Consider the following 20447-nt stretch of genomic DNA (forward strand, 5'->3'; position numbering starts at 1 on the left):
GGCTAACTTGTTAGGAGGAGGATGAAAATCCACACCCATTTCGATTTCTACACGACATAGTACCGGAACGCTAAATCGCTTAGCGGTATGTCTTTGCCGGTAGGGTAGTAACTAGCCACGGCCGAAGCCGTCCACCAGCCAGACCTGAATCAATTAAGAAAACCTAGGACCTCCGTCTTTTAAATCCACCGCGTATCACGGAGTACGTCATAATAGTTTATTAAGTACCTTCTTTTAAGATATATTAATTAAATGATTACTCTCTTGAATAATGAAAATTACCGCAAAGGAACGATTTTACCGTTCTGAAAAGTGAGGCTCAGACTATAACTAAACGAGGATGCGATAATTGGAAGCGTGTATGATCCGTTACATTTCTCAAAACACATTTACACTGTAAACAAATGCACAGTAATCTGTGTCACCGGACCAAGTGTGACACCCTATAAAACGACAAACCAAGACTTGATACATCAACATCGGGATTAGCATCCAAAGTATTCACAACCCTTTGAAAATAAAATAAATTAACTGCGCAATGGATTTCAGTGCAAAGATTTTCAGTATACTTGCCCTTATCTGTCTATTTTTTGTCATTCAAAATCATTCTCAACCACTAGATGAAGCAAAATCCGTTGCGAACGCTTCGGATGGTGAAATGATGGAAGCGGCGGAATCTCAGAATCCGTTTCTGCCGCGTTTCGCTATGAAAAAGTTGAAAGAACGGCGGGAACGAGCTAGAGCTCAGAGAAGGAATTATCAAGCTGAAAGGAGATATCAACCTTCTCGAAGTCATGTTAGGTGTTAGCACTATGTAAGTATTCATTTAAATTTTTATTACTAATACTAATACCCCTACAATGCTCCTTCCATACCCCTACCCTACCCCTAAAAAATGTAGTAACTTCTCCCGTTTTCCCAACATTTCTCTTCACTGTTCTGCTCCTATTGATCGTAGCGTGATGAAAAGTATACTATATCCTGCCCAGGAGTATGAAGAAAAATTGTACCAAGTTTCGTTAAAATCTGTCGAGTAGTTTTTGTTTCTATAACGAACATACAGACAGGCAGACAAAAATTTTACTGATTGCCTTTTGGCATCAGTATCGATCACTAATCACTCCCTGATAGTTATTTTGAAAAATATTGATTATTTGAAATATATTTCATGTACCTCTCTACAGATTGATTATAAGTATAGATTATAAAGAGGTAAAGTTTGTGGTGTTACGTATGGGGTAATCTCTGGATCTCGCCATTTTTTGTGAATGTCATATGCTATATTTTATTTTCGTATATTCACACATTTTTTAGTGAAAAAATTTTTTTACCGGCACGTGTAATATAATGGAATTCGGACTTGAATTTTACTATCTATTTCATTAAAAATAAAAATTTACCATCACATAAACTATTGCAAACTTTATTACCTTTGGGCTTTAAAGGTATAGAAAAAAATCAATATAATTAGTGTCGTAAAAAAATACACAGTATTCAGAATTATAAAACTTAGCAAACGCCAATAGGTAAATTAGGTACACCTGTTTAAACTTCTCTCATGTCATCTAAATGGGGTTCCAATTATCATCTTTCAAATTTATGTCATGAAGAACGGTCAGCTTTCTTTGACCCAGAAAATTTTGTAATATAAGGTCCGAAAGTTCCACACATTTCATATACCATCTCTAACAGTCGTGCATAATTGTTTCAGAAAAAATGAAGAACCACGTAGTTTTATTGTTAGTAGTAGCGCTAGTTTTTGATTTAGTCGTTGCAAATATCGCCATAGAACTACCGGTCGCCGATAAGGAGTCGCTATTGTCAGAAAATAATGACTCAAGCACGAATCACGAAGAAACACTTTCAAACAATAGCCAAACGGAACAAAAGGAAATCGAAACAAATGAAAACGGTGAGACAATTACTCTCAGCCCAAACGAAGAAACGCTGCAAATTGGTATTGAAGAACACACTGAGACTCCAATAGATCAATTTGATTTTCAAGGAGCTATTGACAATGATCAACAAGAATTTTACATTAATGAATTTAATATAAAAGAACCCGCTGACACTAGTCTTGAAGAGGAGTTTGAATTAGTGAAGGAAAGTGATTATTATTACAACGACCTCATTCATAAGGATCCTAATGAAATCATGCAAACGGCCGCTGGATTTGTGCCTATACCTATAATTCGTAAAAAGAAGAAGCAGACACGCAGACAGTATGCTAATAGAAGATATAACAGAAGACCTTACGCCAATCGAAGGCATTACTATTACTATTATCCTTACTACAGATATTATCGTCCAAGCTCTCTAAGATATTATTACTAATATCATAATTTTATATAGTGTATTAAAAAAAATAAAACAGTTGTCAAAAATATGGCTTGAAATACATTTATTGGTAAAACCTTAGTTACACCTATACGCATGTATGTAAATGCTTTATCAATTGATTCATCGATCAGATTTGTGTACGAATTATAATTACATATTATCATCATTTATTTACATACACTTATAAATTAACAGATTATATTTTTAAATAGTTTTCCTATTAAAATACAATAGAACACATACCATTTTAAATATTCTTACAATGGTATTTCATTCATGGCAGATTGTTGTTACATTGCCTATTTATGAACATTGTATACAACATAATGATGTAAACATAAAGAATCAATGCTAATAGCGTATACATTTAAGATTAAAAGTGTATAAATAAATTAAAGTTATTAAATAATTTATTATTATGCCATAAACAACTTCATTGTTGTGTTATTTTCTACTACATTGTTAGATGAAAGTACAACCTATGCTACCATACCATTAAACGTCGGTAGAAATACTAAATGATAAATAGCATTATAATTTAAAAATACAGCCTTATAATTTAATCTTTAGATTGAATAAAGAAAAGTTATAGGAAAACAGCGAATAAAGGTTAATTGTACCTATCATGCGCAATTTTATTAAACAAAACATTTTTCTCGGTATAAATATCATTGAATTAAACAATGATACTAATAATACTGAGAAAAATAGAAAACTAATCGCCATTTTCTTAGAAATTGTATATAATGGAGGTTTTTAGATTGTCAATTTTGCATATTATGATTTTTTCAGTAATGTTATAAAAGTTTGTCAGTCAATTATTGTAGTTTGGATAGTGATTACTTTGGGTAGCGTGTAATAACGTGTAAAAGAGATCATTCACGTTCCATACATTTTTTGGGCTTTTTTTGAAAGTGCCGGCCAACAAAAAACTTGGCATGACTCATTAGAACTAGCACTAACTGTAACTAATGTGGCACAAAACGGTTGAACTGAGTTATACAGGTTCGACGATTCGTCATTTCCATACATTTTGTCGATTTTCAAAAGTGCCCGCCAAGATAAAAATCTACTAAACTCAATAAAATGTAGGTATAGAAGTGAAGAGTCATCGAACCTGTATAACTTGGTACAGAGCCATACTACCATTACTAATGCTATACGAACTATTGCTCAAAATGGACCGTTATACCGTTCGTGCCATTCACTTTCAAAAAGAGCCGAAAATTAATGATCTCCTGAAACTTAAATTTGTGATGGAACCGTAATTGAAATAAAATAACTAAATGAAGTGAAATAAATTCGTCGTCATCAACCCATATTCGGCTCACTGCTGAGCTCGAGTCTCCTCTCCGAATGAGAGGGGTTAGGCCAATAGTCCACCACGCTGGCCCAATGCGGATTGGCAGACTTCACACACGCAGAGAATGAAGATAATTCTCTGGTATGCAGGTTTCCTCACGATGTTTTCCTTCACCGATTGAGACACGTGATATTTAATTTCTTAAAATGCACACAACTGAAAAGTTGGAGGTGCATGCCCGGGACCGGATTCGAACCCACACCCTCCGGAATCGGAGGCAGAGGTCATATCCACTAGGCTATCACTGCACTGGAAATAAATTGCCAACAAAAAATAATAATTAATATTATTGTTTTCATACTATTGCATCAAATAAAAAAATACGTATTGAAATATTAATTTAGTAAATAACATCATTTAGGATTTCCATCGGCATTGAACTATAGATAGTATTTTCTTACATTTCAATGATTTTAATATTGAGTAGAATTAATTGCATAAATACATTAATAAAAACTTAAATGAGTATTTATAAATAATTGTCTTTTTCTATAAATAATTTACAAAAAATAAAAAGTCACACATAAAGGTTAATATTTTCATTTCAATTTTATAGCAGTACATTGAATATTCTTACTAAAATGTTTATTCAGGTCCAGTGGGCAAAATTGTTTTTCGATTTAGGTAAAACCATGCAGATAATAATAATATATTGCTGTTACAGTTAAAATATATTTACATATTGCATAGTCAATTTTATATTTTAAATGGATTTATAACATATATACATGAATCTTGCTCCCGTTGTTTAAGGATTTTCTTTAATACATCTATTAAATTTATTTATTTACAAAGTTAGGAAAGCCTCGGAATGAAATGGTATATTTTTCTATGTTTTTCAGATATGTGACACAGTTTTACATAATTTATGACTATTTATTTCATTTATAATACTTAGATAAGAATTAAAACAATCCATGGATGAAATATATATTTTTTAAATCTTTAAAAACAACTAAATAGATGTGGTTAAAATAGGTGAAATTAAAATAGATTTTCAAGGTCTTTCATAGTAATAGGTTTGTAATTAAACATGCTGAAATAAATTACATTAAAAATTAAAATGTCGAGTGGACGGAATTGGATATTTTTACGAAAGGAATATAAATTATGCAACTACCTATCAACGTTCAACTCGCCTTGAAGATTCTTTTCATACATTGTAATTTGTAGCACAAATGTTGGAATATTCAATGTAATGCTGCTGTTTCTCACGATTACAATAGTTTTCACTTTCCGGGACCGACCATCGTTTCATCAATTAGTTCATCATCCGTAATACAAGGTGAATTAGAGTGGGGTGATGGTGCGACCAAGGGGGAGGGAGCAGGACTTTTGGCTAATTGCAATAGTGCCGGAGAGGCTGGATAAACTGATCTCACGGCCACCATACCAGATACTTTGCTACCGGACGACGATGAAAAATCGAGCAGCATTTCAGCCGCCTCTTGAGGAGTTGTAGCACCACTCCGCGCAATCGACCCACTAGCCGGTGGCTTCATACAAGAGTCAGCACCTTTTCTGTCTTCAGAACTCCCTTTGGGTGCAGCGAATCCTTTTGCCATTTCTGTTTTAAAATCCAACGGCATAAGAGGATAACTCCCAGGGTAACTTTCTTTTGAATCGTCTTTGTTTCGCAGTGGACTCTCGCCTTTTCCCATATTGTCGGATAATACTTTTGTATATTCAGATGGATCGCCCTTCGGCATCGTTTTTGGGCTCACGCCTCCGATATTTAATAATGGTTTAGGTACATTTAGAGGATATGCAGATTTCTGCATAGAATCAACGCCTCTATTTGGATTGTCGAAGTGAGAAAATGAATATTTGTTTTGGTCCATAGACCTAGCAAAGTCGTTAACCATCGATCGACTGTCATACTGTGACACTGGACTGTTTTTGTCGGGAGTATTTTGATTCTTTATCTTAGGAATTTGAAATTTACTAGTATCAAGAGGCTTAATTAGCCCTTCGACTAAGAAACTTGCATCTTTAACTGAACTTTTATATCGATCGCCGTCAACTTCATCTCTTGAACCACTGGGACTAGAATGGCGTTCTGATTTAGATGAAAAAATTGATTTTTCAGAATTGCTCATTATCTTAGTCCTAGCTTTTTCGCGATCTCTATCTCGCATAATCTTGGAAAGGTCTGAACTGCTACTCTTGGGCGAACCAGACGATTTGGAAACCGATTTTGACAAATTTATACCCGCGGAACTGCTACTGGATGATTTTGAATAAGGCACTTTTGGGACTGACTGATCTGAGGGACTGATATTTGTTTTAGAAGCAGTTGAAGCAGCGTTCATACTAGCAGATTTAGAAGATTGCATGGCTTGGGTTTTTTTAGAAGCAGGGCCACTAATTACGCCCGGTTTTAACCCCGTATGTGTTTTAGGAGAACCCTGACTTGGCGGAGTAAGTTGAGGTGATGACTGTTTACTAGAGCCCGAACTGGAATAATTTAGTTTTGAACTACTACTGGATGATGACGACTCCTTGGATCTAGTTTTATTTATTGTTATTTTCATACCGTCTAAGCTAGGTTTAACCATGTATTCCTGATTTTTACTTTCGCCTAGCTTTAAATTACTACTCATTGGACTGTTTTTTGGATCTGAGAATTTGCTAGCGCTGCTCGAGGAACTAGATTTCGGTGTTATTTCTGAATCGGTGCCACAATGTTGAGCTGATTTAAGTTTGTCTATTACAGCGCTGAGAGAGCCTTTACGATTACGAGCCTGGCTGGGGGCATTTGACTTGTTCACTTCAACATTCGGCGGAGATATCAAAGGTTCTGTCACGGGGCTGTCACATGTCACCGGAGTGATTTCTAATTGTTTTAATTTGATTGGGTTTTTTAACTTGGGACTGCTTCTGTCTGAACTAGAAAAAGATAAACTGGAATGTTTTTTCTCTTTATCTCTGGAGACCATTGAACTAGACCCATAACTGTCTTTGGATATCTTTTTAGTTAGGTCATAACCAGTGGTGCCAGATTTACCAGATGGAGAGCCGCTGGTTGCTGATTTTAACGTCGACATGCTCGGTTTTCCGGAACCAGAGGAACTATGTTTTGGTGAAGAGATGCTGTGGTTTTTTGGACTCGAGTATCCAGGAAGATGTTTGGGGCTGTTTGGAACTGGTGAATGTCTAGGACTACTGTGATGGCTGGATGTTCCCGAAGGTTTACCAACGCCCTTGACACTACTTGGACTTGGTGATTTCGTAATCGAAACTGACCTGCCGTGAGTGGGGCTAGGGCTAAATTTTCGTAGAAGCGAGTTTGGGGAACTTGAGCGCATTGGAGATCCATCCGTTGGTTTAATACTAACAGATACCGGTTTAGTTAACGGGTCTTGCTTGGGAGGAATCTTTTCCGGTGGGCCCATGGAGTCATCCCTCCGCCTCTTTTTCTTTTTCTCCTTGCTGCGCTCCTCGCCTGATCTACTCGATTTTTTATCAGATCTTATACGATCGTCCATTGACTTAACTTGTGAGGATGTAATAGGTGTGATCGTTATAGAACTGGGTAGAGCGGCCGGTGCGGCAGCCGTGATGGGTATAATTTCTATGCCAGGTCTTCTATCGAGGCACAACATTGACGATATATTGGACCCGGAATTGGATGGATTAGAGGAAGCGGATCCTATCGGTGTAATGCTCACGGATGACGGCATGTACGATTTTCCGTCGGTCAGGTCTAGAAGTAACGATGACGTGCTTCTAGAACGCGAATCCGAGTCCTTACTTTTCAGCTTTTGCCTTTTGTGCTCAGACTTGTGAAAAGAATTCCTGTAACAAAATCATTTTAGTTTAATAAAGTAAAATTTCCTTATTTTGGGCTTTTTTAACCGACTTCAAAAAAAGGAGGAGGTTCTCAATTCGACGCGTATGTTACCACATAACTTTGTCATGTCTTAACCAATTTTAAAAATTCTTTTTTCGTTTGAAAGAGATTGGTGGTTACTTAATTTTCATGAAAATTAAATGCTAGGACACACTAAAAACAGAAAAATAAAATCTTTTTAATAAAAAAATTAACCAACTTAAAAATTACAAAAATTAACTAAAAAGCGAAAAATAACATCGTATGTGCTACCTTGTGATCACTTTGAAGGCGGTGCCAACATAGGCTGCATTAACTAAAGCCAATTAAGTCATAAACTTTTAGGATTCAAAGACAGTTCTTCCCCGTGATTCTTTTAGAAACTGCTTGGTACCGCCTTCAATGTGATCGCAAGGTATCACGTTATTTTTGAGATTTTGACATGTGACATCGAGTAAGAGTCCAACATACCTGATTAAATCTTCAACATCGCCATCGTTTGAGTTGTCCATATCGGACGAGGTTCTATTGTCATGACCGCCGAGTGCGTCTTGTGTATCCATGGCCGAAAGTTCTAAATCTGAGGTGAACTCATTCTGCGAAACTGAGGATTCCCGCCCCTCAATCTCAACGTCATCATTGGTTGAATTACTGTTCATGGTGTTGTCGTCATCGTTGCCGTAGCCGTCAGAATTGTCACTCTCGCTATCGGAGTCCATCAGAGCGTTCATCCCCGGTTTCCCCTTCTTTTGGGGCCACAGACACGTGTCTGATTTCCGCTTTTTCGACTTACGCTCTTCGGAACCCTGCGGTTTTTCGCTTGTGTTAGGATCTTGGCATAGCATCGTTAGGTGGTGTTGCTGCTCTGAGAGATATGAACCTGTGAATTTTGTTTATATCAATATAGTCCAGGATTCGAGGAACATTTTTCCTATTGATCGTTCCCTGGTTAGTAAACAAATTAATGACCTTCCCTCCTCCCATGCATGTTGGGAGGATAATAAAATCAGGTGATTTTTTGATATCACTGATTAATAAATTGTATAATTTGACACCTACATTGTCATAAAAACTACGAGGTATGTTTATACACCTACACTAGGAATTTTTAATTCTTGCTACCTTGCTAATAGGAAAAAGTTGGGGGTTTCGTCAAGATCGTCCAATCAAGCTACTCACGAAAAATTAACTTGATAGTAATCAAAAATAGTTATTTACTAGTGATTTTCCATGGAATCTGGGCTATTATTATTATTACTTTGTGTAATATACGAGTACATGTTGAAATAATGAGTTTTTTTTTATATATCTAGAGGTTGACCTACTTTTATCTCACAATACTCACCGCCTTGGTGCGGGTGGCTGACATTGGTAGGTTCCTGTTTAATGTCACCCCCGGGGTCGATGCCCCCCATGCCACAGCTAAAATTTGACTCCAACGCTGAGTAGCTGCCATTTATCTGTTTTGTTGCCGCTTCTCTCTCCCAGATTTTGACAAGAGATCTAAAAAAAAATATTTTCAAAAAATAATTTATCTTATTTGTGTTATCTTATGTGTATTTTAAAATATAAAAAAAACTGTAAATAGTGTATTTGGTACATTAAAACCCAAAACAAGTTAAAATTCATTTTTGCACAGCATTACTGAATAATTTAATAACGCGATTCTGCTGTGCTAACGTTTTTTAACTTTACGCACACCCTAACATTCAACTATACTAAAGCCATAATCCATATGGAATGTTTATCAACAAACAAATTTAAAAAAATAGGGTATAAATTGCAAGTCATTTTTCACCTACCATTTATAATATTATTTAACTTGCTACTTAACCAATGAAAATTGATTAATATCAGTTAGATTTACATAATATCTTTACTAACATTTTATAAAAAAAATACATATTCAAATTCAGAGCAAATTCAATCTTAGGGATTGAGTTTAAGGTTGAATTTGCAAATGCGACTACTTGAATTGAGTGTCAAGAAGTTGTGTTTGGCACACTGAGTGGGGACGTTTTTTGGACACTGATTGTGCATCCACTTTTTAATAGAAGATCCATCGATTTCATATTAAAAAGTGGGTACCCACATGTTTACCCTATGTAATATAAATAATATATAGAAATAATATAATAGAAATGACATTTGTTTTCTACTTTCAAATTTAATTTGTTGATAAACATTTCACATTGAGTACACATCTAAAGGCAAACCGACTTCCTGGGGTATAGCTACCTACACCTTACCTGAGGGTGATAGGTATGGAGTGGCTCTTCTGCAGCACCTTGGTGATGTAGTCGTCCACGTGTTCCCTGGGCGGCGCGTTGAGCGTGTAGACGGCGGCGCGCGGCGCGGCCGGCTCGCTCAGCTCCAGCTCCACGGTGGCCATGCTCTCGTCCAGCGGGTGCTCCAGCGAGATGGAGATGTGCTGCCACGACAGCGCGCTCACTTCGAACATCAGCACGCTCTCCAGCTCCATCACTGACAACGATAGATAACATTCGTTCAGGTTTATGTGACTGAGCTGTACTAGTCCAAGAGTCACGCTTATAAATCGACTAGCGGACGCCCGCGACTTCGTCCGCGTGGAATTCAGTTTTTACAAATCCCGGGGGATCTATGGATTTTTCCGAGATGAAAAGGAGTCTATGTGTTAATCCAAAGTAAAATCTAATCTAATCTAATCAGTGAGTTTAAGTAAGTGTGAGTTAATTTATGAAATAAATTGTAATTTTCAATTAACACCTTTTTTGTATTATACAAAATAATGATAACTCTGTGACAATAGGTTAATTCTCCCCATAAAGTAAAAATAAAAAATAAAAAATTGTATAAAGTATGCAATTTTTCATCAATGACGTTAATCTTATGACGTTATCACGTAAAATTATCGTCCATTAGGCTGCAAGTCCATCGAAGCGATCGGAGCCTAGAAACGGAGAAATATTAACCAATAGGATTGCACAAAATCACCGCTCTTCTTAAGTGGACAGGAACTTGTGATCTACTTTAAAAAACTTAACAACGGGGAAACAACGTCTGCAACTCCGCTCCGCATTACTTTCTCACTTCGCTCCTCTCCGGTGGATAGACACAGTACGCAACTCCGCTTCGCATTAGTCCGTTTCTCCGCTACGCTCACTCGCTCCGCTCTGGTGGACAGGCAGCCTAAACCGACTTCAAAAACATTTTTTTTTATATATGGACAAATATAGCCTCGCACAGCAAGCAGCACTACAATACCTTGCTTGGTCTGCAGCCGCACGCAGCTGGCGACGAGCGCGTTGAACAGCGCCTGCTGGCGCAGCGCGGCCAGCAGCGGCGGCACGTGCGACGGGTGCGTGAACGGCACGCTGTGCACCACGCAGCCGTCCAGCGGCGGCTCTCGCACAGCCAGCAGCACTACAATACCTTGCTTGGTCTGCAGCCGCACGCAGCTGACGACGAGCGCGTTGAACAGCGCCTGCTGGCGCAGCGCGGCCAGCAGCGGCGGCACGTGCGACGGGTGCGTGAACGGCACGCTGTGCACCACGCAGCTGTCCAGTCCGCGGCTCTCGCATAGCCAGCAGCACTACAATACCTTGCTTGGTCTGCAGCCGCACGCAGCTGGCGACGAGCGCGTTGAACAGCGCCTGCTGGCGCAGCGCGGCCAGCAGCGGCGGCACGTGCGACGGGTGCGTGAACGGCACGCTGTGCACCACGCAGCCGTCCAGTCCGCGGCTTTCGCACAGGAAGTAACACTGCCACTGCTCGGGCAGGCTCTGAGGGGCCAAAGGGACAGAGTGTAATGTCTGCCTATCCTAGATTTTACCTAATAATTTACATATTTCATGTAACGAATAGGCAACAATTTAATTTAGTGTTTGCACTGTAAAAAAGTTGTCAGGCGCGCTCTACATTCACAGCGTGAATTCAGACCGCAAACGTCGTGAGTGTGGATGCATTCTCTTTGGCACGCCACGAAGCGTGATCCTTTTGATGAGGGCAGATCACGGACATCGATAGGGGAACATCGTAAAGCATGAAGCTGAACGCTGCAAACGGCCTCTACACTATGAACCCGTTAGTCGACGTAGGCCGCCACCGCTATGTTATGCTTCGACCTCCGATACAAACCTTCAATTTACAATTGTCGGAGCCGAAGGTATAATGATAATCGGAAGTTCCGACTTAACGGAGCCGGAGTCGATGCTCCGTAACATCCCTGCTCTATACTCGGTTGCACGCTGTTCACGGCGCAAACGTTCAAACTTCATAGAGTCACCACCAGTCAATCTGTATATGTCCATTTCTTTGATTTGCTCATCATACCCCAATAATGCTCAGCATAGATCCTTTAGCTAGCTGCGAGCTCTTTAATAGGTTCTTGGGGAATAAAATGGTCAAGCCACATGTGACTAAATTGTATGGTTTATTCTAATAATATAGGATAAACGCAGAACACTATATGCTATGATAGTGTTCGAGAGTTGGTAAGGGCTCAAGAAATACATACTTACGTGCGTAGCTGTTACTGTTGAATTGTTAAACAGTAAAATGTATCTAAATACCATGCATTCATGCCAGTAGTATGTAACTTAAGGAAAACAATACTATGTGCAATGGTTTAGTAATTTCATGACATATCATCATAATCAACCCATATTCGGCTCACTGCTGAGCTCGCATCTCCTCTCAGAATTAAAGGGATTAAGCCTATAGTCCACTACCCTGGCCCAATGTGGATTGGCAGACTTAACACACACACAGAGAATTAAGAAAAAAGTAAAAGGGGTGATATTTATTTATAATGTTTTAATAGTGTTTTGTATTTTATTTTTACTCGTATATTAAAATTTAAAAAAAAGGACTTATAAATAAATAAGAGAAAAAAGGAACAGATAACAAACTCACCACAAACAGACCCTTGCTGAGATTCAACTCGACCACTTTCCCGGGGGCAAGTTTGTTGTACGCCTGTTGAGCCACCAGCCCCATGATGGGCTTAGCATTAGCCCAATCGCCTGACACTTCTACCTACAAAATACAATTTAATTCATTAAAAATGTATCTTTCATAAAAAGATTTCCTATTTGTGAACGTCTGCGACAATACAACATACAATTACAATGGGAACCATGAACTTTTCTGGGATAAAAAGACTATGTTCTGCTTCAAGGTTCGACTTATCTCTTTCGATACTCGATCGAACCCAAGACCTACGGGCTTGTAAATCCACCGCGCTTATCTCTGAACAACGGACTTCGTCAAATTACACGATAACAACTATGAGACATCGATTCTATAGAGACAGTTTTTATATTCACATTAGATCGTTGACCACATACTTTGACAGAAAAGTTTCGTCTAACGAGGCAGGTCCTTATCTAATTAATCTGAGTATTGCTTTTGTAGTGTGCCTCACCTCAGTTGTAGCATGAATGAGTTTGGCGAGTCCCGCACACAGTGGTGTGGGTTGAGAGAGCTTCAGAGTGTAGCAAGCTGGTAGCATGGCGCTATTCTGGGGCACTAGTTGTGAGTACACTGGACCATTTCTGCAAAAAAATATTACTTCATTAATGTATGTATATTAATGAATTAAAGCCATTGATCTCCTATTAAAAAGTGGATTCACAATCAGCGACCAAAAATGTCTCCACTCAATGTGTGGCAAACACAACTTATTGACACGCAATACAAATAGGTTGAATTTGCTATGAATTTGGGATTTTATTGAATATTGGACTATATTTAAAGGCCTTTAGGTATAATTTTCTTTACCAATATCAAATTACCAAAGTTTTTAAGTGAAATTTTCTACATGATTGTGAATCCTTTTATTATATGAGGTCAATGATTATAGCTGAAGTGGCAATGGGCGGGGCACATGGTTCGAAGAGCCGATGTGCCCCGCAATGTTGGGGTCCCAAGGTGCTGGAATGACGAACCGCACCCCGCACTACAAAGCGCAGTGTTAGTCGACCCCCACCAGGTGCACTGACGACGTCAAGCGAGTCGCTGGGATTCGCTGGATGCAGGCGGCTCAGGATCATGATTTTTAGAAGTCCCTACAAAATGCCTATGTCCTGCAGTGGACGTCCATCGCCTGGTATTATTATGATGATGAAATGCATATTAATATTAAATGATTTTTGTTCGTTAATTTAACTAGTGAGACACACGATCTCGTGAAGAGAAACAGACAAATTTATAGCCATGGCAGTACAACCGGAAATACCGCAATCTCTTTTATTGCGTTGGTACGATATAGATGGGACTGGAACAACTCCGCCGCTTTTTGACGACATTTTGTCTCTTTCTCATCATTTGTTCGCATGTTAGTACTACAGGTTACGTTTACGATAAAAAAAAACCATTTATTCTTATTCTTACCCTTTCCCTGGTCTCTGAGCGCCAGATATAATAGGCGACAGTTGAAGCTTGTTCGCAGTGGATCCTTCTAGAAGAACTGTTGCTGAGTGTCCTATGGGCGTGTGAGAGGGCGCCACTAACGAAGCTAGCCCAGTCGAGGCTGATGGCTTTCCTATTGTCAGCAACTCTACTGTCAGTGGTTGCAAACCTTTGTCCTTATCCAACAGTTCGTATGGAGATACGAAGTAAGTTAGACGTAGCGCGTGACCTGATGAAAATGCGAAAAATTGTAACCAGCCCCTGTAGCCCAGTGGCACTTCGATTCTCTTTCTAAGATCGCAAACGCTTCGGAAACTAGAAAAACGTATGGGAATGACATTTGTCACGTGATCAAGATCTGTCATTCCTATACATTTTTCTAGTTTTCGAAGCGTTTGCGATAGTAGTAAGAGAATCGATGTGCCACTTGCTGCAGGGGCAGATCCTAAAGGTCTAATACAGCATAAAGGCAACATGTAAAGGAAAGGATGTCAATAGGTGTGGTAATATTACGTAAATGTCTCTGCCCCATTGGTTCCGTAGTTAGTTCAGCTACGGACAAATAGGTCTAGGGTCCGAATGCCGGGTCAGGACATCAAAAATTACTTTATTGGGACTTTTCTTACAAGAAATATCTTAAAAGCAGCCTGGAATTGGGAAGTCGGCAGTGTTGGTATACCCCCGTGCCTCAGAGAGCACGTAAAGCAGTCGGTCCTGCGCCTGATCTTTCACCGGTCGTGTCTGACGGACATCGGACTATGAGAGTGAGGGAATCTCAAAATGAGATTGGCTGCCGTGGCCGAAATAAAAACAATTTGGTCGGGAGCATATTATTATTATGTAAACGTCACACCCATCTGATTGAGTTGGCCTGCTATTATCTACATATTAGAATAGTATTCAATGAAATCACAAAAGAACGACAAGTCAAAACACAGATCAGATGTTTAACAGTATGGCTGAATGGTATTTCACACACACACTAAATGTTATAATTCTGTTATTTGTTAACTACGGTTGTTGTATGTGGTGAATGAGCAGGCCCCCATTAATACGGGTTTTCCACCTAGTACTAGGGCCCTTGCTACTTGTTTGTAAGACTTAGTTGATGAATAAAGATTTTTTCATTTTCATATCATTAATCTAGGATTATTGATGAAATTTTTGATGTTTGTCTATAGACAATGTTATTGCATGTGTACATAAAGGTGCTGATAGACTTGAGCATTCTCTTGTAAATTGTGTGAGCATTCGTGTAAATGTTACATCACAGAAAAATACGAGAACATTCTAGCGAGCAGATTTGCTTGGAGCTTTTTGCCGAGCCTTTTTTCAAAATGCTCAAGATGTTTGTAGAAATATTTGGCTCTATGCTTGGCTCGGGTTGTTGTTCAGTTTGACAAATATAGAAACGGCAAAAACAAGTGAATGCTCAAGTCTATCATCACCTTATCATGGATACTATTATGTTGACATTGAAAAAATATAAACACATTTCTTGAGTCAACATATTTACGTGGGGTTTATTTTACTTTACCTCCTCTCCTTTTTTGTAAGAATCCAATAGGACTTTTATGGACTTGAGCCCAAGGATCTTTTATGAAACTTTGCAACTGTCTCAAAGTGCATAAATCTTCTTCTAAACTTTGCAATGCACTGAATGCTTTACATTTTACCTAAAAAAAAATCGTCATAATCAATCTATATTCGGCTCACTGCTGAGCTCGAGTCTCCTTTCGGTATGAATGGGTTTAGGCCAATAGTCAACCACACTGGCCCAATGCGAATTGGCAGACTTCACACACAGAGAGTTAAGAAAATTATCTGGTATGCAGGTTTCCTCAAGATGTTTTTCCTTCACTGTGTCACAAACATGTGATATTTAATTTCTTAAAAAGGTTTTTTGACAATAAACAAAGATATATAAAAAGCTGACATGATTAATACAAACATTCACAACACCCGAAGACCACCGCTGTTGGAGGAACTCATAGCAAATGCATGCAAAAAAATGTGACAACACTTGTACTTACTTTTTTCTCAGCATTTAATTGGTACACAGCAGTGAGACCTTCCAGCTGTGCAGTGAAGTCTGCAAAGTCACCTCGCGATATACATTGTACTAGTTCCTCACAGCTCTGTTGTTCTATCTGAAAACATTTTTGTTTGATTTAGATGTGAATAACAAATATTTGATACTATCAGATCCCCAAGAAATCCTGTTTCTGAGGGAACACTGGAATAAAATAAAGCCTAAGTTACTCGCTGGTAACGTAGCTTTCTATTGATGAAAGAATTTAAAAAAATTGATTTAGTGGTTCAAGTGTGAAAGCATATAAGAACAAAATTCACTTAAACAAGATAAGTATATCTGTGATTTGAAGTAAAAGATCAATTATAACAAAAGCTTTTAAATTATTTCTAAAATATAATGACTATACCCAGAAATGCAATGCACTTCAAGACTATTGTAAAATGTCCTATTTGATGAGTGTTCAAATGAGTATAGGAAATATGTGGAAAGTCACTTCAGCATAATAATAAAAATTAGTTGTCTATTTTGTCTACTTAGTGGGGGTAGACTAACTATAAATAATAGTTTGTCTAACCCCCACTAGGTGGACTGAGGACATCAAGCAGGTTGCAGGGAGCCGCTGGATGCTGGCGGCTCGTGACTGTTTTGTTTGGAAGTCCAGCAGTGATATCAGCTGTCAATGATGATGATGATGATGATGATGATGATGATGATGATGATGATGATGATGATGATGATGATGATATATAGTTCAACTAGCAGAGCCAGTCTTTTCAAAGGCAAGAAGCTTATCACCGACAGAGTATTTACTTGCTAATATATAAGATAATATTATTAGAGTTTAGTATTGAAGGACTGACATACCTTGCCCTCATGATGAATTTTAACATCTTTGACATTACCCGATGATTCAACTAATATTTCCAAATAAAACATATCAGATGATATGAATAAATTTACCCCTGATGTTCCCACTACAAATTTCAATCTGAAAACATGACATACATTGTATACTGATATAATCATGAAAAAAGAAAAACTGCACAGAATTTGTTATTTTTATAATAATAAAGAATAAATTGACAGCCAATTGACACAGCCTTCTTCATCAAAGGCTGTTGGTTCTTCTGTCTATATTGAAGACTAGCAGATGCCCTGTGTGTTTACCTGCATAGTTCCTGTTCCCGTGTATTACAGGAATAGCTTTCAACACTCACAAATAATGTATCTTTTTATTGGAAATGGAATTTTAAATTAGTAGGTTACTAGAAAAGATTACTGCCTACAACCTAACAAACTTTACCTCTTTTTAATAATAGTATAGAAATATCTGCTTGATGTATTAGACTCAACAGATTGCCGCGCTAGAAGGATCATTGGTGATCATGCAGACGAAATTGCTGTCTTTACAGCACTGTTGCCATGTTAGATGTTTGTCGTTTATAAGATATACTTTGGAGAGTGTGTGCAGTAGCTCCACCATCTTATTCCTCTTTTCCCTTTCTACCACAAAACAGTAAGACGTTGCACATGGTGTTAGATATTCAGGTTATTCATACTACACAACAAAAGATTGGAATACATAAAAGTATGCTGTGCACAACAATCAGAACATCTTCAAAGCCAGAGTGAATAGGCATCTTTTAGGCAAATATAACCTTAATATACAAATGCGATAGGTCATTCATCACGAAATCTCGAAAACCGTTTGACGTACAAAGATGAAATTATGCAGGGAGGTAGTTTATAGTTAGACTAAGAACAGAGTTTGCTAGAGGGTCGGCAGGCGGCCCCTTGTATGACTTAGACCTCATAATTGTTCTCGTTAGGTATGATTGTAATCAAACACAAGCCTCTCTTTTATAAAAGAAAACTAATTTGTGACAAAGATCATGTTGTAACCAAAACATTAAGAAAATGTTACATACCCAAGTTGTCTGGACAAGCACTCCAATCTCTCTATAAGGCTCTGTAGAGAGCTCACCTTTATACAATGCTGTAAGCTGTCGAGGCATTTTTGTAAAATCATACGGTCTGCACTGTCCACTGCCCATCTCTTATCCTGAAAATAAAATGATGCAGGGCTACTAACTAGGATAAGATATAAGGTTTTCATTACTTTTTATGGTAATATAGCTCTACAAGCTCTACAAGTACTATACATTTATATTAGAAAGAGTATCCAAACTTGGCCAGGCAGGGAGAACAACACAAGTGGAGATGAGGAGTGTTAGTTAACTGTTAAGTCCCTAAGTGTTAATTAAGTTAAGTGTGTCCTTAAGTTAAGTGTGTCCTTAACCCTACACCATCAGTCACAAGTTCAGGGATCTGCTCGAAGTTTTTCTCTCTGCCACAAAATGGCATCCACTTAAGGAATGACTAGCTTGATGAACAATTTTGTTTTGTTTTATCAGGTTTCAATAGATAGCCTTTGTGGCTTTAATTAAGCCATAAGGTTAGGGTTGTGGGTTGAGTTATGAAATATTAAGTTTAATATCTTTCTTCTAAGAAATACTTACTGGAGTTTGTAAGTTGGTGTTGTAACACTCATAATATCTGATTACCAACATCATCAACCTATTTTAACAACATAGTACAGCCTCATAGTAGGAGAGGGGATTTATAATAAAAATGAAATAAAAAGGAAAATGATGAAAGAGAGAATGGGAGGTAAAAATGACTCGCGAGATTGGTGGTAGGCATTTTCCTCCCTATGCTACAATATGTGTACTTACTACGCCTCTCCAATGTGCGTTTGCAAGCTTAGGTGATAATGTTTTTTTCCACTAGTACAAGATATTAGTGCTAATGACAGGGACCAACAGTTTAACATTCTCTTCAAGGTACAGGTGTAACACCACCAACTTTCCACATACTACGAATTAAACTTAAATTTTTTTAGAAAAAAAAAATGCTCATTATCTCATAGCCCAGCCCAGGACATGAACACAGGACCTCATTTTCCAAAGCCAAACCCACTGGACCAACAAAGCAGTTGTCTGATAGTGATAATTACTTAAAATGATCACCTGCCAACTCGCACTGGAGTAGTGTGCTAAGAGTAAAGACTAAGCTCCAAATAAGCTTTTTTAAATGGCATTGCAATTAGGCCTTATTTTGAAGTTATTCATCATTACCTCATTTATTATGAGGTAATGATGAATAACATATAGCAGACAACAAGTCTTTAAGTATACATTTGGTAAAATATTTATTTCAGACTCTCACCAGCATAGCCATGCGAACAGCTTTCGAAGTTTCACTTAAATTTTTGTTCTGTGATGTTTTGGATCGTAGTTTCTCCATCAGAATCTCCTTCTGCAGTTCCTTGGACTTATCCATCATCACGCCCGCCGTCGCCATCACCAGAGCTTTACTATCCGTCATTTTTAAACAACTTTATCTCTTAGCGCAAGAACAACAAACACAGACTGATAACACGAGTTCACTTAAGTATCAGAATGCTCATCAACAATAAATTAATGATTAATCTTATAAATATTATACAGGCAATGCAAATTACACTTAGATTCTAGTTTTTCTTTAAAATAAACTATCATTTTTCGGTTAAAATAATATTAAAATAAAATTTAATACTTCTAAAGCAATGGCAAAAAATCAACTGTCAAACGTAAATCAGAAAAATGTTGACATTCACCATCGACCAAAAATCACAGATTATATTTATTTTTAAAACTGGCTTTAAGTTCCAGTCTTTTTGAGCCTTTACAGATTATTCCGTGTTACATCACAGATTATAAGTTCAATCCTAGGACTACGTTCCACTTGACGATCAGAACGTCCAAAATACTCCTGCAGCCGTGCCACATGAAGACCACGGTCGTATTGGTCGGGGCGAAAACGTGTGTCGCTGATATGTTATTAATTTCGCTCACGTAAGGCTCGCAACTCAAGCTCAAGCTAAAGAAGTGGGTCGGCGTGATCGATTTTACATAGTGTACGTGTGTAGTTACAATTATAACGCTCGCAATTAAGTGGAACGAGAAAAACTACGGACGCGAACCTGATCGTTAGGATCCCCAAGTGGAACATAGCCGTAGAGATCAAGAGATCAAAATTCATTCTAATAGAACGTAGTGACTAAATACTCTTGAATAATTAATAATATAGATTAAAATATACCCTCATCACGACTGAATGGCGCAGTGGGTAATGATCTTGCTTTCTGCATCCACAGCCGTGGGTTCGATTCTCAAAATATTTGTGTGATGAGCAAGGGTGTTTTGGGTGTTTTAAAAATACAATAATATGTATTGATATCTAGTTTATAAATATTTATATGTATATGATTAAATCTGCTATATTGGTACCCATAACACAGTCTATATGCTTACCTGATCCAATCCGCTTTTGGGACCAAGTAGTAATGTGTACATACATATAGTCTAATCTTTTTAATTAACTGAGAACCGAGTTTTGAACATTAAGAACCCCCGCTTAGGCACTTATAGTTCTTAGTTGAC

At 38.0% G+C, this 20447-nt stretch overlaps 1 protein-coding gene and 1 long non-coding RNA gene across 2 annotated transcripts; one reads left to right on the top strand and one right to left on the bottom strand.

Annotated features, from left to right (window-relative positions):
- Nucleotides 1-387: 387 nt before the first annotated feature.
- Nucleotides 388-2386, top strand: LOC112052081 (uncharacterized). Its single transcript, XR_008251438.1, has 2 exons — nt 388-814; nt 1712-2386. It is a non-coding gene; the product is annotated as an uncharacterized LOC112052081 (long non-coding RNA).
- LOC112052076 (mediator of RNA polymerase II transcription subunit 1) lies at nt 2385-19585 on the bottom strand. The gene is made up of 13 exons (XM_024090996.2): nt 19192-19585; nt 17892-18025; nt 16828-16951; nt 15962-16078; nt 15466-15604; nt 13911-14157; nt 12943-13072; nt 12432-12554; nt 11119-11299; nt 9785-10019; nt 8881-9038; nt 8007-8415; nt 2385-7501 (listed from the first exon to the last, which is right to left on the bottom strand). The coding sequence occupies exons 1-13, from the start codon at nt 19348-19350 to the stop codon at nt 4933-4935; spliced, it is 4725 nt and encodes a 1574-aa protein (XP_023946764.1). The 5' UTR covers nt 19351-19585; the 3' UTR covers nt 2385-4932.
- Nucleotides 19586-20447: the final 862 nt, after the last annotated feature.

Source organism: Bicyclus anynana, chromosome 14 (assembly GCF_947172395.1).
Source record: "Bicyclus anynana chromosome 14, ilBicAnyn1.1, whole genome shotgun sequence".
In the NCBI taxonomy this organism is placed as follows: domain Eukaryota; kingdom Metazoa; phylum Arthropoda; class Insecta; order Lepidoptera; family Nymphalidae; genus Bicyclus; species Bicyclus anynana.